Source organism: Helobdella robusta (genome assembly GCF_000326865.2).
Source record: "Helobdella robusta unplaced genomic scaffold HELROscaffold_9, whole genome shotgun sequence".
Lineage (NCBI taxonomy): Eukaryota > Metazoa > Annelida > Clitellata > Rhynchobdellida > Glossiphoniidae > Helobdella > Helobdella robusta.
The window spans coordinates 2,431,504-2,449,680 of record NW_008705512.1 but is presented as its reverse complement, the minus strand read 5'-3'; the positions used below and the strand labels follow the sequence as shown (position 1 = coordinate 2,449,680).

The 18,177-nt window shown below is 28.9% G+C and overlaps 4 protein-coding genes across 4 annotated transcripts; 2 read left to right on the top strand and 2 right to left on the bottom strand.

Moving 5' to 3' along the window:
• Positions 1–1,325: 1,325 nt before the first annotated feature.
• Positions 1,326–2,522, bottom strand: HELRODRAFT_137338 (hypothetical protein; the record flags this gene model as incomplete). The annotated part of the gene is made up of 3 exons (XM_009033165.1): positions 1,326–1,486; positions 2,135–2,241; positions 2,470–2,522. Coding segments are annotated over 3 exons (321 nt in total), but the record flags the coding sequence as incomplete, so codon positions are not given.
• A 2,137-nt stretch (positions 2,523–4,659) lies between these two features.
• On the bottom strand, positions 4,660–6,572 carry HELRODRAFT_135526 (hypothetical protein; the record flags this gene model as incomplete). The annotated part of the gene is made up of 4 exons (XM_009033164.1): positions 4,660–4,728; positions 5,105–5,157; positions 5,513–5,626; positions 6,440–6,572. Coding segments are annotated over 4 exons (369 nt in total), but the record flags the coding sequence as incomplete, so codon positions are not given.
• A 2,579-nt stretch (positions 6,573–9,151) lies between these two features.
• HELRODRAFT_166153 (hypothetical protein) lies at positions 9,152–13,542 on the top strand (the record flags this gene model as incomplete). Its single annotated transcript, XM_009033163.1, has 8 exons — positions 9,152–9,163; positions 10,546–10,726; positions 10,790–11,053; positions 11,640–11,695; positions 12,865–13,011; positions 13,077–13,135; positions 13,232–13,291; positions 13,491–13,542. The coding sequence occupies 8 exons, from the start codon at positions 9,152–9,154 to the stop codon at positions 13,540–13,542; spliced, it is 831 nt and encodes a 276-aa protein (XP_009031411.1).
• A 588-nt stretch (positions 13,543–14,130) lies between these two features.
• HELRODRAFT_166152 (hypothetical protein) lies at positions 14,131–17,476 on the top strand (the record flags this gene model as incomplete). The annotated part of the gene is made up of 4 exons (XM_009033162.1): positions 14,131–14,189; positions 14,518–14,629; positions 15,470–15,587; positions 17,271–17,476. 4 exons carry the CDS (start codon positions 14,131–14,133, stop codon positions 17,474–17,476), a joined length of 495 nt encoding a protein of 164 aa, XP_009031410.1.
• Positions 17,477–18,177: the final 701 nt, after the last annotated feature.

The following is an 18,177-nucleotide window of genomic DNA, read 5'->3' as shown; positions in this document are numbered from 1 at the left end:
AACTTAACTACAAGAAATTATCTACCGACTTCAAACTCATTAAGAAGTTTATAAAGAGAGGCAGTGGATGTGATGTGGGGCAGTGTCGAGGAGAGGTCACTTGGCATCTTCTTCCCGTCATCCCCAAACTGTTCATCAATTGTTCAGAATTATTAAACATTATACACGATCAACAAATATAATGGATCAATTGTTGTTACCACAAAACTCTACTCGAATGAATGAATAACAAAAAATACCATGTTTAATTGCTGATGTTCAGTGGCATTAACATTGTATTCGCATTTGTGAGAGTTATCTGAAAAATCAACGTGTTTACGGAAGAACATAAAAGGTTAAAAGTTTCTCTCTTTCTTTTGCGTTTGCTTCAGAGGTTTCAACGACAAACACACACAGCGTATACGAATACGCGTGCAAACCACGCATCATACACATTGCATATGATAGGCGGGAATCTCTTTGTATTCAAACCCAGTCATAGCAATAGCAAGACCAGGCGCCTTTAACCATTGAGCCATCACGCCGTATATATATCTTATTTTCTACAATCATCTTATTTATTGCACCGTTTTGCTTGCAAATACTTGAAATATACAACAAAAAATGTTACTCATTGCAAAAAATTAAAAAAAAAGATCATACTTTTGAAGCTATTAAGAAACATTTCAGTTGCAAACATAGCATCTACATCAACGTCGTCAATGTAATCGTTTTTAATTTGGTTGTCAAGCTCAGTAACCATTGCATCTTCGACAACATCAACTACTTCAATGTCATCAGCAATGATATTGTTGTCCATTGAATAATTGACCGGACTCGTGCAACTGCTGTCCGTGTTGTTACTAGCACCACTAGAGCTTGAGTCAACATTATTATTATCGATTCTGGAAATTCCGAGCTTCCCTTTGAAACTGTTTTCATTTTCATCAAAGTTACAAATCTTATTATTTTTGGTCTGATAATTAGATGATTGAACTTTGATCCTCTGTTTGTCAGCAACAGCAGTAAAGTTATTCTCATTTTTCTTTTCAATTTTCAACAAAGTTCCACCAGTTATACTCTCTTTTTGAATTAAGTTTAAGGCTGTTTCATTCGGTGAGCGTATGTTTACAATTTTCTGCTTCAACTTTTGCATTTTAGATTGTTGTAACTGCACGAAACTGAGAATAACATCTTTATTCATTACATCTCTGCATGTAAACAAATAATTAAATATAAATAAACACACACACACATGTGCATACATATAAATATATATCTAAACGTGTGTTGTTGTTGTTGTGTTGTAAACACATGTACATTGTACATAGAAATATGTTGTATAATTTCATTACTAACGACACCACGGTACTGATGCAGATGACGGATTGGGGCTTGTCAGTTTGAGGATTTTTGACAAGGGAGGCTTGAGTTTCCACCCAGGCAAATCCTCCATTATGAGCCAGAAAGCGGTACAAGCCACTTACCATCTGACCTTTTGTGAACACTGTTTGAGTTCATTTATACTTTATAGCATATAATTGTTTAGCACATTCACATGAGAGGCGTGTAGTGAAAATAATGTAGAACTGATTTTGAAAAACTTTTTCACTTGTAATTCAGAAAAAATGACAACCAATAAAATAATTTAGCAAGAGTTTCACATTGAAAAATTATGTAGATCTTTGAAATACAGTTAATATGAAAGTAAAATAGTACGAAAACTGCACAGATTGGTCATGCCCTTTACAAATTGGCAATCTTTTTTTACACAGTTTGATACTTTTTGACTTGTAATTTGCAGGTATTGAATGCTTCCTATATATATATATATTCATGACAAGCCATAGGTGAAAAAGTATTAAAAAATCTGTTACAATTTTAAACAAGAGATAAAAATTACTCCTTCGCCTCCCGCCATCTCCTATTAACCTATTTAAAACTGGCTTGAATGTCCACGCTTTAATGTAAAAAACTTCAACTACCAACAGAAACGATATTCCATTAAAAATTTATAAAATTGTTAGCTTCAATTCAATTCGGTTTGTTTCAATATACGTGACCATGTGATTAGGATGATTTGATAAAATGCATGCATCATAATAACCAATCATAAAAAAATTGAATACACAAAAATCGGAAAAAATATACGAACGTGTCTTGAAGGCATTGAGAATGGAAGAACTATCGTAAATATGGTGGTAGTCATAGAATGATGTGCCAACAAGCTCATCAGCCTTGTACCCCAACAACTTCTCAATGCTATTGAATAAATTAAAATTCAACATATTTTGTATTGTTAGGATTTTTTCTTATGATCACAAAAGTTTATTTTTAATATTGTTTTAAATGATAGAACAAAAAAACAACTTTTCTGAGTAGATCAAACATTTAAAAGCAATTAAACATTTTTTAATGTAAATAAAAATTATTTATATGAGCCTCTTATGAAATTTGCAAATAAGCAAATTAGTACCAATAGAGACATACTTATCATCGCAGTAAACAATTTTCATGTCCATTGTATGGTGAGTTATGAATGAATGGCAGCCCAGCATAATGTGGTCACTGGAGTCTGTGCTGTTAATGCTGTTGCCTAAGTGATGTGTCGGCTGTAGGATGGTTTCACATTCTAAAACAAGGTACGAGAAAGTGTCGCTTAATAAATTTGGTTGATGCGTAATCTGCTTTGTAGATTGTAGCTTGCCTGACGAAATTGTAAAATTGAGTGGAGGTGATGAGGACGACGTTGAAGTTGGAGAAGTTGGTACAGAAGGATGGGCGGGCGTCAATGATGACGATGCTGATGATGATTTGCTTGAAATGAGAAAACCTGAGCAGCGTATAACCTAGAAAGGATTGAAAGAGATTCACAAATAATACTTCAGAAAAGTTGAGTGAAATGAATACAAGTTCACCTTTGCAATCATAATTATCACACTTAAAGGTCTTAGTCATACATTATTATTTACAAATAAATCCTATTAAGCATTCATCCAAACAACAAATCTATTTTACAACACTGAATCATGATAGTTTACCATTTTCAAAAACCACCTTTCACACACACACACACACACACACGCACACGCACGCACACACTAATCTAAACAAATGATTATGTAATACTTAGCTATCAAAACTCTCTTAAATTATAAGAAGAAAAGTGAAAGTTTAAATGCCAAAGATAAAAAGTTGGGATCATTTGAAAGTGTAAGACAGCAAAAATTTGTGAAAAATTCCCAGCAAACAAATACACCAATAAAGAGAAAAACTTCTCAATCTAGAGTCTATCTTGACAGCTCAAGATAATATAAAAAGGAAAACTTACTTCCTTAAATAATTTGGGGCGTCGCCTGACAATAAGAGCTAAAATGAAAATTATTCTTTCTGGCATACTACAAATTACAGAGCCAGTGTGGATCATTTTATCCATATTTCATAAAATCAAATCAAAATGTTACAACTTCTGTTTTTACAACATTAAAATAAAATTTAAAATTAATCTACAACATGATACAAACTTTGAAAGAATTAGATTTTTGAGAATTAGATCTGCTTTTATTGAACTGTACACTTTTCATTCGAATGTAACAATCTTTACTTGTCTTTTTTACATCTTAATTTAAAAATGTAATGAACTTTGACACACTGTTAAAATTCAATTTTCAGTTGAAAATTAAAGAAATAATAAAATACAACTGAGCAAAAAAAACATGGCAAAAAACTGTTATTGAAATCAGTAGTCCCATTAAATAAAAATGTATATTTGATAGTTCAGAGGATCTGTTGGCAAGGTTAACTCAATGGTGCATCGCTGACCTGGTTCAATTCCAAAACCTGTGACCTGTGTTCCAAGCCACTATCCACAAAAATGTTGGATGCAATGCTTATCAAAGTCAAAGAGTAATCATTTCATTTATCTCAAACAACATAACCAGGAAAGATATTGGTTTGATTTATATTCTTTATTTTTATTCAAATCAGAAGACGGTGACAAAACTAACTAAATTGCTAATCAGAAAGTTTATTGAGCTAACCAACACATTGAATTCAAACACAAAGTAAGAACAGACACAAAGAATCACATTTAAAAACTTTTAGATAGAAGCAAAAGTTCAGAGCAATTGCATTATTATTTAAATTTTTCTCAATATTAGGTAAAGCTAGAAAACTTTTTAAAAATACAGAATTAACTGTAAGTTAAAACAAAACAAAAGAAGAAATAAAAATAACAAAAAATTGTATTATTTAAACATCATTAAGAGGCCTAGAAAAAATTTAACCAAGGAATGTTATCAATATTTTTGGAGCACTCTCGATAACCCTTCAACAGTGATGGAGATGTGTGAACCAAAATTGATATCAACAATTAAATAATCAACTTTTTCTATAAGTCAAACCACTTACTTCACTACACAGTTGAACAACATATTAAAACTGGCTAATTAAGAATTTCTAACTTTCAAAAATAGTGGCCTCATCGACAAATGCTGCTGCTGATGATGTTAATGACGATGATGCAGACAGCTTGTCTTCATCTTTGCAAGTCAGCTTGAGTCGTTTGTTTGATGAGGCGACTGATTTGATTGATGTTACTGGTGGCAAGACGGGTGAGGATGGTTTCGAAATATCATTCAGGCTGGCGTTGTTGCTACTCTGTTTTATTTTCAAGGACCACATATCCTTGATTTCATCATGATCGCAAGGATGGATGAAGTCTAAAATATTTTGACCCAGCATGTCAATCTGATTGTGGTTATAAGAGGCAGCATTTTTAATTAACAAAAAATATTTATTGTTTATTTGAAAACAGACAACGGTCTGTTTAAATTAAGGACTTTTTTTTAAATTATTGGCATGTTGTGAAAAAATATTTTCATTGTCAATTTCTTTAATGAAAATATGCATGCCCAACATTCCATTTTGCATTTTTAAATTTTCTACAACAATTTGTATTACATTACAGGTAGAACATGGCACATGAGCAGCAGTATAAATCAATGTACCAACATCAACAAAGGCTTGATAGAAACAGAAATAATAAACGTCTATACATTCAAAAAATAATGGTAATATAAAAAACAAAAGAAGCTAAAATTGTACTGAAATATTTTTTAATAACCTGAGAAAGTCCTAAATGCTGCTTTATGTTCTCTGTTACATACACCAAACTACCTATCAGATAATTTATTATTATGTTGTAAATGAATAGTTTCAGAAATTATTTTGTTTTACAGATAATGTATGTAGGATGACAACCATCAATATCAGCTTTAACATTCACATCTCCATTCAGAAAAAAATTACAAGTCCAAACAAAATGTCTGGAAGTAATACTGATCAAACCAATAGTTTGTAAACGATTAACCATCATTTCACAAGTTTTTAACATTATCAAATGAAAATTATCATGCATATTTATATCCATAATTTGTTTATTTTAAAATATTAATAGTTTTGGACCTAACTTATATCATTTAAAGTTTTAATCTGTTAGATTTTCATTGTTGAGTATAGTATGTATAGTAACCTGCATTTGTGAGGACAATTATGAAACCATTGATGGCCTTGTAATAGAGTTTGTTTAATTTGCTCTCCAGCTCATTTGATGAAAATGTGCACACAACATCTTTGTTTCCAAACACTGCAAAAAAAACATAAAATTAAAATAAAACATCACTATTAAATATTTAAAAAAAACTTAATTCATGATACTTTAAAAAATATTAAAAATTAACACCATCCACATAATTACATTTAAAATTAAACTATAAAGCATGACTTATGAATGAAAAGGTAAAACTTGTTACAATAACCCCCTCATCCATTAGCCAACACTTCTAAACATTTTAATCTCAATTTCACACTTCATTTGTTTGGTCTGCACTTAAAAGAGTACACTTTATTACTTCTTATAAAAATGTTTTTGGGCAACTTGTCTTTGAAAAAAAACAACCATAGAACGAAAGTTTATTAACCATAAACAAATGAAATAGCTTTTAAATGTGAAAAATTAAATTCATCAACACTCTTCTCAGGCAAAACTTTATAACTGCAAAAAAAAATCATCTCATTTAAAACTTTCATAACAAAACTTTCAGGTATCTAAAACAGTTTAGCAGAACAGAAGCATTTAACAAGTTTTTTATTGTTTTGTAGATTCAAGATGTTACAAAGGATATACTAATATTCTTAGAAAATATAGGACATGTGTGATATCACTTTGTGACAGGCCACTTCATGTTAGAAGGTTACAGCAACAGGTAAAAAACTGATTCATGCCCAAGATCATCAGTTAATTATAAAGACAGACAAAAGTAATGCAGTGTATGCCGTATTACTTTTGTCTATCAGGTATTGAAAAGTGTGCTAGCACTAAAAAAATGGCCTTTAAGGATAAAGATAAAAAAGAATCAATAATCAATTTGTTTAAATATGAAATATGACCAACCATTACAGAAGAAGGATCTGATTTTAAGGTGAGTAATAGCCAGTCTAATGACTGATGCTTTATCCAGCTGAGTCAATATTTCACCGGATAGTGGTATTTCTTTAATTAAACTATTGAATATTTCTGACTCTTTGCTCCTTCTGCTGCGGGCAGCATCTCTTGACTTTTCTTTACGTTTGTCAGAATTTCTAAGGATCAGTTTAAATAAAATCATAAGTACTATATATCACATTTAATCGTTAACATATCGTTTATAAATAATAACAGGAATAAATTTCTCTTTTTCTATTTTTACTTGAGAACCAGACAAAAAATAAAAAATATGCTGCAATATACAAACAAAGAAGCGAAAATAAAATAACTAAACTGGTATACAAACATAATATAATTATATATAATATGCACAGTTTATAAATGACATTATAAAACCAAAGAGAAAATATTTTGAACAGTAAAAGCAACTGCATGAATTGGTTTTACAGCATGCATGGCAGAGAAACAAGATTAATCAAACTGGAATGACAAGCCAAACTAACACTACATCACTGACATGAACAAACAAACTTAACAGCAACACACCTATTTTCAATTTATCTCCATGCAAAATAACCATTACACAAATGAGCACAAACAAAGGACTCAAATTAACATCATCTTTCAAAATCACATATAAGAATACATTTAAAACATGTTGACACACAACAAACACATACACTAAGCGTATGCATACATACAAATACACACATATGTACATAACTTAATCCAAAAAAGTAAATTAAAACAAATCTTGAGAATTACATTAAAAAAATAGTTGAGATAATTTTTGTATCGTAATTAAAACAAAAATTACTTAAACATTGCCAGTGTCAGCCACTAATGAAAAAATTTTTCAATGAAAACAAAAGAAGCTTCTTTGCTCTGCATCCTAAGAAAAAGCATGATGGTGTTCAATCAATTAAAAAGACTGTTAGCAAGGAAATTGAAACTAATGAGAAGAGATTGTCAAGGCAGACAATCTAACATTTATCTTTAAACTGAATCTAATTGGAAATACAGCATCTAACTTTTGAATGTATATACATATGATTTTATATTTTTTAAGATATTTGTATGAAGAACTTTTCATTGAAAATATTCTAACAAATATATACAATTTAAAAAACATTTGCTCCTGGGAAATATCATTAAAAAGCAAAACAATTTGAACATCAATGCACTCAGGAAACTGAAATAATAAAATTACATGAAAACTTATCCCAAATAATTAATTTTGTTGTCTTAAGTTAGAAAAAATTTTTAGAGTTTAACAAAAGACTCATCAGCACCAGTCTTCACCAAACAAAACTGCATCTCAATTAATTTACACATGATTTATGAATTTGAACATTAAAATTCATTGAAGACATTAACAAAACATCAAGATGACTAATAATTAATTAACAGAAAAAAACAACAAAAGACTGCCTAAGTGAACACCACAACATTCATATAGCTCACAACATTGTAAACAATAATACCATGGTTATCCAATTAAATAAAAACTATTATAAACTCAAAATTTCAGAACCCCTTCTCATTTATGTTATTCTTATAATTCCATTACAATACACAATTACAATTTGCACAAGTAACCTCAAATTGACATCTGTAACAACTAAAATAAAATGAATAAGATGCAAACCCTTCCAGTTCAACCTTTAGGTCAAGTAGTTTAGTATAGTACACAAAATTCAGTTCAATTTCAATGTATAATTCACTGGTGTCAACTGTTAAAGATGAGACAACTGTTAAGCCTTATTTCAATTAAACTAAAAACCTTTGTTGCAGGTTAGAAAAAATATGGCTCAGTATTAATCGTAATATATGGATCAGCTGTCACTTCTTAGGTTAACAAAGTGAATGACCTATTTCACACCTATTGTATTCTGTATTCTGTAATGTAATGGTGTTCTTATTTCATTTATTTATTATTTATTTATTGTATTAATAACAGCAACACTTAACAAACTTTATTATTATTTTGAGGTCTGCACTATTTTCACAAAAAATTCATATACTTTGTTTGTTCCTTTAGAGTTTTTTTTGGAACAACAGTTTATATAAAATAAAAGAATATACAAAACTAATGTAACTGTATACAGCATTTTATAGTAAATTAAAGTTGATTTGCAATGTGCCAATGTTAGATCCACTTTTAGAATAAATATTTTTTTTTTGGTAGTTCAGATTTAGACTCATTAGAAAATTAGTAGACTATTTGATATTGATTAGTAAGAGATTCCCATTATTAGAATAAAAGAGAAAAAAACAAAAAAACAATCAAGCCAACCAAAAAAATTAAAAACATTTATTATTATAAGACAATAAAAATTTGAAACAATACAAATAAAAGATAGTCAAATTTTCTACTCTTCTTCTTTGACCCTTAAAAAATATCTTAGAAAACATAAATCAGGAAACAGAAATCAGAAAAATACAAGAATCTAAAATTTTTTAAATAAAAAAATTTAAATACCTTCGTTTTGATTTTGCCCCAACACCCATACCATAAGTTTCTTTTGTCCAAACGATGATAATATTTCAAGTGAAGCAAATAATTACTTTATTCACTTTTATCGATCAAAAATAATTATTAATTCATTGACTGTCGTCGATTTCGGATTCATGAAGCCCAAAGAACTATGCTATAAAACGTAAGCAAACACACCATGTTTGGAGATGGCCAATAATGTTTGAAAAATACCCGACGACTTCAGTCAATTTTTTTTCCGTACACACCCGATTTTGTTAAAATTAGTACAGGTAAGTTTGATATATGCAAATATAAGTAATTAATTAGATGTCATATTAATTTTGTGCTAAAAAATAGCTTTGTTTTATTTTCTAAGTTGTACGTATATTTTAAGAGAAGTAATGTCATATAAGTCATGAAATTTTATCCAGAAACTGAACTATAAAACTTGAAATTAACGTCATGCATGTTTAACGTCAATTGCGTCATTACATAAAAACCAAGGTATAAGAAACAAACTAAAATCTCTATACATTCTCTGTTCATGCTTTTAACCATATACTCATTTACTCATATACATAGTACATTCAATATATACATATATATATATATATATATATATATATATATATACATATTTACATATATATATATATATATATATATATATATATATATGACTCATATAAATTTTTTAAACATTATCATTGCTTATTTAGTGTCCTTTACTTAATGGATGATGTAATTAGTTGACGATTAGATCCAGATAAATTATAAAAGGTTGCTTTACACGCTCGCATGATCTGCAAATTTTAATTATTCTTCCGACAAAAATCACAACAATCTTTTTCAAATATTCCCGTACTAATGGATTCTATATTCGCCACCTGTTATTAATTTAACATGGCAACTCAATTGAATAAATGAAATATAATCAATTCAAAATAAAATTTAAAAATAAATTTAAATACTGTTATTATTATAGAAAGATTCATGTAAAGATGATGATGTTTACTGTAACAAGACAGACAGAGAGCAATTTGTTTAATTTAATGCTTTTTTATAATTTAATTCATTAATTAAACATTGTTTTTAATTCGTTTTTAATGATTATTAAATTAAACGAATCTGTTTTTTATTAATAAACTTGATCTTTTTTTAATTGTAAAAGAAGTTTATAATTTTAAAATTAAATCCATTGCTTATCCTTATCTTGTTTAAAATCATAATTAGGTTCTATTCTTTAGCAGTTTAGGAAAAGAAAAGACATATTTTGTTTCTATCTAATTTTAATTGGCAATTAAAGTACTTATTTATTTATGGTTGTTGTGTAAATGTAAAGTAAACAGATCATGATAGAAATTTTTATAATTTTACTTAATAGTACTATACTCTATATCATATAAATAAATATTCATTATTAGTACTCTAATGTATTGATCCTAATTGTGCTTTTGTTATTATTGATCATGATTGTTGTACTGATATGTTTTTATTTCGTATAGGTATTTCATGTATCAATTGCAATGGTACTATCATGTATTTATTACATATTGATCACTATTGCACAAAATTAATGAAATATTTTTGTTACCACCAGATTGCTATGATGATGGATGATACATTTGATGAAAGTTTGTTCAATTGTGGATTGTCAAATGATCTCTCTAAATATCCTTTGGAGTTTGATTTATTTAATATTGATGAATCTGTGGATCCAAACTCAAAAGAGTTGTTTGGTTCAGAAAATTCTTTTTCATCAGACCAAAAAATGAACCTAGGTTAACTTTTTCTTAATTATCAGTTTTTGGTTAACTGTTCTTTATTTGTTAAAATTATTTTAGAGGATATTGACACAGAAAGTTTCTCTGTTAAGAGTACAGTCCATGAAGATGAAATTGAAACTAGTGATGATATTCTCAATCCGAACAAATTTGGTCATTTTTCAACAACTGCTGCTTCACATTCAAGTCTTATCTCTCAAGAATCTAAAAAATTTATTAGATATCCAACAATTATTGTCACAAAAATTGTAAAACCTATAAGAAAAAAAATTTTTATTACCAGGGAATATCCTAAACTTTATGACTATGAAGCTAACACAGAATGTTAGTATGTTGTGAGCATTTTAATATGACATTTTGTTTAGTTTTTTCGACAAAGCTTCATTATTTATTTTAGGTTTTTTAATTTTTTTGTTCTATGCTGGAGCTGGAATTTTTTTTGTGTTTATTTACATTTTTAACCACTTATAACTTTTGTACTGTTTAATAATTTCATTTCTTGACACTTGTTATTTGCTAAACAGTTCGTGTTATCTACTGCATTATCTGAAGAGTAAAATCAGCTTAATCTTAAATATTGTCTTTTATACAACTTCGATTTGCTTTAGAACAATGAATTTATTTCTCTATGTCTAAAAATATTAATATATGAAAATTAATTTTCAAACTACAAATAAAATGTAAGTCTGAGTAGTGAACGTTTTGTTATTTTTTGAAGTTTTTTATGAACATCTCATACCAAACGCTTATCAATTAACTACGTACTTGTATTTAACTTTGTAATAGTTTATCTGGTTGTTGAAATTGTCAACCACCTATGTGTAAGTATTGTACTATTGTAATTTCATCAAACTTTTTTTCGTTTCAATGCTAAATGTTTTAAATGTTACATACAATTTTTTTTAAATAGTTGAATTGGCTGAAAGAAAAATAGAAGTTTCAAGCAGTTTTGATAATACAGCTACGGTTGGTTTTTCTCTAGTAAAATATAAATGACATGAGACCAGAGTGTCAAAGCACTTGACACATCCGGTCATTTTTAAGAAGTTGTATATTTTCACAACTGTATCGCGATTATTTATACGAACTGTGGATGTATTTTTCAGTGGTATATAATATCTAAAAAGTTGTTAAATATTAAATTTTTGTAACTTCAAACAATTTTATGGTTTTCGACATTTGTTTTAGGCTAGAAAATTTCCTAACGATACCTGAATTCCAACAAATTTTTGACAACTTTTTGTATTGTAATCTAAAAAAATCGATTGTTTAGTTCATATTCTATCATTAATTACAATTACTAGTTTTGATTTAAGTCATTAACTTTTTTAGTTTACCAAAGTGTTATACGATACTCGATAACGGTTTTTCATGTTATATAGGATAGGATGAGGTATGGCGACCTCAATAATTTTCCAGGCCCGTAAAATATAAACCATATTCATCTTTCTTTGAAATAAGAGGTGGATTATGAAGTGTCAGAAACTTATTAACGTGTTTTACACAAATGAACTTACAACGTTTTCCAATTTAGTTTAGTGAGTATAGCTGCTTAAACTTTGGAGATAACTTAACAAGTTCAGCTATATTTTTTGTATAACTTTTTTTTTTATTGGAACGACATCACAAAAAAGCTTGTCTAAGACTTAAAAGTTTTCAACAACGCAATTATGGTAATTTAAGTGTTGCTAATGCCACAAATATGATTGTCAAACGTTTGAAATTTCTAAGGGGAGGAAGTCAGTTTAGCAGCGTTTGTAGTAGATTTTGATGACCGACAGGGTAGAAAATTAAAAACATTTAATCATGGACGATGTTAATTTTGCGCGAAAAAACAGTTATTTTTTCACGTATTTTTATTCAAGCGCAAGTGCTGAATTTATAAATTTTTCGTGTGAAAATTTTTAAAATTCAAGTGAAAACGTAAAAACTCCAGTTCAACTACAAATATTTTGTTTTCAAATACGATAGTAAATAAACAAAGTTGACACATTTTTGATATAATACATCGATTTTTCAATAAATAGATAAATGATAATGGGTGATAATGATGAATTTGATGAAAATAAAAATGACTAACACAATGATTATTATAATTGTCCGCAGATTACTATTAAAACCAAATAATTTTGCAGCAGATACAAGACAAAAATGTGTTAATTCTCAGTGAAGAAGAAAGAAAGACTTTAATTGCTGAAGGTTATCCTGTTCCAAACAAATTGCCTTTAACAAAATATGAGGAGAATATACTGAAAAAAGTTCGAAGAAAGATAAAAAATAAGGTTTTGATTTGAATCAATTAAATTTAATGGATGATGATTTAGAGCTGTTATTTATCGTTTTTAAGATGTCAGCTCAAGAAAGTAGAAGGAAAAAAAAGGAGTATCTAGATGGACTCGAGAGAAGGTTTTTGATTTCTATTTTTTTTTTTATAAATATCACTTACATATACCTTGACGTTAAACGACTTAGTTCACAATTTGAAATAATAATACCTATTAGATTTGTGCAAGGATTGAGAGTAGAAAGATTTTGGGGTCCAGCAAAAACAATGATTTTCAGGTACCACTGGTGAAATTATCGATAGCTCTTAGAAGTTGTGTAATTTGCGGCCTAATGATGTAAACAATCTATGAAAGAAATGAAAAGAAACTGTTTATAAAAAAAAACTCAGAGCAACGTTATGGGAAAAACTGTTCGTGAGGACTTAAATGAGCACACTATTAACTTTACACAATAACGACAAATGGAATTTTTTAAGATTTTGTTTATCTGGTCTACAGGGTGCTTTAGACGAGATGTACGTGTGGTAAAAATGAGGTTGGTCAGTGTTTTGAATAAATTTTCTTTCATTATACAGATTGATCTGCAGCGCTCAAGAGAATGAACTTTTAAAACAACGCGTTGGGGCATTGGAGCTGAATAACAAGTATTTATAAGCTTAACAAACTATGATTGTTGTTTTATATGTATGTTTGTTTTAATAGAGAATTCATACTAAAGAGGAATATTTTATTAAGTATGAATTGAATTAAATGTTGAAAAAATCACGAAACACTGAATAATACCATCTTTTTTTAAATTTGATAAGTTATACAGTTTTATCTATATGTATATAAAAGTTGATGGCAAAGAAAACAACGTCCTACCTCGGGAAACCGGGTCTCTGGACGCAAAACGAAGATTGATTGATCTATTTGTATATATAAATGAATGTAGCACTAATAATTAAATAATTTAAAAAAATGTATGTGTATATGTATTTATATATATCTACTGGCTGATATATTTATATACATACATGTATATATATATATATATGTATATATATATCTACTCCTGAACCGCTGAACAGAATCTAATGAAAATATCTTTTAGAGTTTATATTGCATATAAAGAAAATGGTTCCTGTGGAATTTGGCAAAAATCCACCGACAGGCCTCACAGGCCAAAAACTAATGTAGCCTTTTTTATTGAAAAAATTAATTTATGTTTTCAAAACACACCCTGTGGTTGATTTCAATTACGCAAATTATTAAAATGACGTCATTGCATTGTTTTCCACATATTTTTAGCTGGTTTTAAGCGCAAGTTGTAGCTGTTCTCTTGCAACTCCTCAGTCATCCTGATCTTCATTTTGAAGTCAAATAGACTTTTATTTAATTTCATTTTTCTTACTCGAGTCTCTTTTTATACTACTGACAGCTACATTTTTCAAAATTTTGAAATTGATATGGTGCTTAAATAATTTTATTTATTTATAATTTTGGTTTTTATCGCCTTGCAAGGTCATTGTCATTGCAGTTGCAAAATCTTCAGCAAATCCTTCGTTCGTTGTCATCAAAAAAGCCTGCAATATTCATGGTATGGTTTTCGCTCATGTTGCTTTGCATATTCAATGTTAGATTAATGAGGCACATAAAATATTGAGCTAATCTCTAATTTTAGTATGAAAAAGTAATTTAGTTGAAAAAAGTAATATCGTATATACTATAGAGAAAAAAAATTATGCGAACAACAGACTTATTCATCACTAAATTATTTTAGATCCTGGAATTAAGGTTTAATCTTGAAAGAGTGATGACACTGTACTTAAGTTGCATTGACGAAAATTGTTTTGATGATAGAACGGTGGTAGAGAATGGGTGGCGTGACGTCGGATAATTTGCTACTTTTGAGTGCGCGCGGTGTTTTTAGCGCGTTATATGTTTGGAAACATCTTGTGATGATGTAGTAGCATTTCGTGCAATGTTAAGTGCGGAGAAGAGGCGAAGCCTAATATTTTCAATTGATTATTTTGTATATTTTGCGCTTGTTATGGGCGATCGGCTCGAATGATTTATTGAAATTAAGTTACAAGAGTATTAAGAGTTGAGAGGTTAATGATAAAAGCGGTTCAAGGACAGATCTTTAAGCCCACAAAAGAATCGATTGATAACTGTAAACAAAAGAATAGAACGTTAATTTATTATAAAGATGATATAATGGCATTGTATATGTGATCAGTTCAAGGTAAAGAAAATAAATTATTCAAAAGAGAAGAATGATTCGGAGCATCCAAAGCTTTAGAAAAATAAAGAGTGAGAAGCTGAGCATGATCATTATTCTTTAGAAGAGTTGTTATTGTAGAAGACAAATGAGCCTGTTAAAAACATGAAGGCATTATAAGTTTTAAAATAAGTATTTAATTGGCTTAGCTTTAATATAGTTTTATTTAAATGTATGTTCTATTGAAAGCAGACATTGGTGTTATTCATGGCTGTCAGCTTTGCGTTTTGTCTACCCCTATATCCGAGTTTTTGGAATACAATCGACTTATCTAAAGATATTTTGGCACCTACATATTATACACCTCCACGTTAGTTTTTTTTTTATCATGGATATAAATATATATATATCCATGGTTTTTATTCATTTGTTTATTTGGGGTTGTAGTTCGTAACATAAATATTGACATGTGTAATATTCGAGTGATGAATATAAATGAATAGGTGATGGTGGGCTTTGAGTAAAAAACAAGGAATGGTATGACCTGGAAACTTGAAGAATTAAATAATTGGTTTATAAGGCTAGAAAATAACTTGGGTTGAACAGCATAAACTGCTTGTAGGCCAAGGCTAGTTGCCAGTTGTTTTTAAAAAGAAAATATACTTCATGGCTATCTTAATCAGACAAAACCGCCAATACCATTAACGAAAACATATCATCTTTCAGTAGATTTTAAAACTTAATTATAAAATGATTTTATTAAGAAAATCAATTACATCGACTGATTTAAAATGATTTTGAATTATCTTTAATTTAACAATGATATTCAAGTAAAATTAATAAATTATAAAGCAAAAGTTGACAAATTTTTCTGGGAATCGAAAATTTTTACCCCGAGTCGGAAAATTTTCCATCAAGGTACCGGTGACGGAGAAAAAAATTTTGTGTCCGATTCCGACACCTTAGTTATCCCATTTACATGCAAATAGAAACTTAAATTATATTTTAAAAAATGGTTGTAGAGTAGTACAAATAGATGCTTCGAATTAATTATGGAGATCGAGATGCTTTGTAATGTTGTAAACATCAGTGATGACGAGTACTTAAGTACATTTGTACTTAAGTACGTACTTAAGTACAAATGTAGTACTTAGGTACTTATACTTAAGTACATATGAAAATCTGTACTTAAATACTTATACTTAAGTACATTTTTCAGTACTTGTACTTATAAGTAATAAATTTTTCCTGTAAGTACCAGAAAAATTTTAAGCAAAAATAAGATAATGTCAACATTTAAAAATTGAAAACTGTGATGAAAACACACACACACATTTTCACATTGACATTCTTGTTTATCTCTCTTATCAACATTTGTTCTTGTTTAGTCATGGATAGCGGGATGTTAAGATAACCATTGGCTAATTGAGTCATTAAAAGGTGGTTAACTCACATCACTCTGACATCTATATATCTATATCATAGACTCTACATGATCTATATACACATGCACGCTATATATAGTAGTTATTATATATATATATATATATATATATATATATATATAACAATCCTTATAAATATATGTGTTAAAGTGTGGAACGTATATTTAGCCAGGCTGGAAGAAATCGTTTAAGTGATGAATCATTTGAAACTTTACTTTTACTCAAAAAGAACAAACTCTTTTATTGATGTAAATAAATTACTGTAAATAATGAGTTGATTTCTGAGTTTAATAAATTTATAAATATTTCAAATTAACCATGGTATGTACTTAGGTACTTATGTACTTATACTTAGTACTTATAAGTATCAAGTATACAATCTGTTTCGGTACTTAGTACTTATACTTAAGTACTTTTATCACTGAGTACTTAGTACTTATACTTAAGTACATTTTTTGAGTACTTACGTCATCACTGGTAAACATCAAGGGTAAGAGGGCAAGGTAGGAAAACAAATAACGTAGGCGGATGAAGTGAAAATAAGATTTAACAAAGATAAAATGTGATTCAGATATTATGTAAAAATACTTTGTAAATGAATCTGACAGATAAATCAAGAATACTGTTGTCTATGAAAGACTCATCAAACCTGCACCAGCCCAAATGGTCGTACGAAAAGACAATTCATGAAATGTTCAACGATCTTTTTCCCAATGAATTTATACGACATTTCACCTTTGAAGATCGCAACACCACGTTAACCATCAATTTGGCCAACAATGGGTATTCTCAAATCAAAGAACTTCAATCTTAAAAGCGATAAAAACTTACCAATGGGTGACAACTTTCCTTTTAAATTAATGAATAACTCATAGATTATTGCATATTGTCAGACATTAAATTTGAAAAATTTTGGTTCGATCAACAGGCTTCTTTGGGATGTTATTTTAAATATTCATTCGATTTTGGGATTTCAAAATAGAATTAGATTTAATTTACGCTACATTTTTCGCATATTCCGAAAAAAAATCTAAATGAAGACAATTAAGATGTTTAAAATTGGTGGTGCGTGTATGAAAATTACGACAATGATGGATGTGTCTATGTCTTAACACAATCTTGTGTATATACTATATATCATGTGTCTGTATGTCTAAAATTGTACTGATGAATTTGTACAGCATTTTTCATGAGTAGTTGACTTCAAAAGTGCACTCTTCTCTTTGCTGTGGTGGATGGTCAAGTGAAACAAATGGAAATAATTTTTTAGGAGTTTTTGTCATTTCAACTTACAGTGTTGAAATTTTTCAAATCAACAGTTTTTTTTACAAGAATTGTCTCAGTGCCGTGAAGGATTTTGTTCGAGTTGTCAAATTTAAAACGTAATTATAATTAATAAATAAACAAGTAAAATTTTTCAATAAGTTGGTGCAACAATTGGCCCACTATTACAATATACGATGGACCAACGAGACACTCTTTCATTTACTTTTCCTTATAAAAATCTTTTGTTAT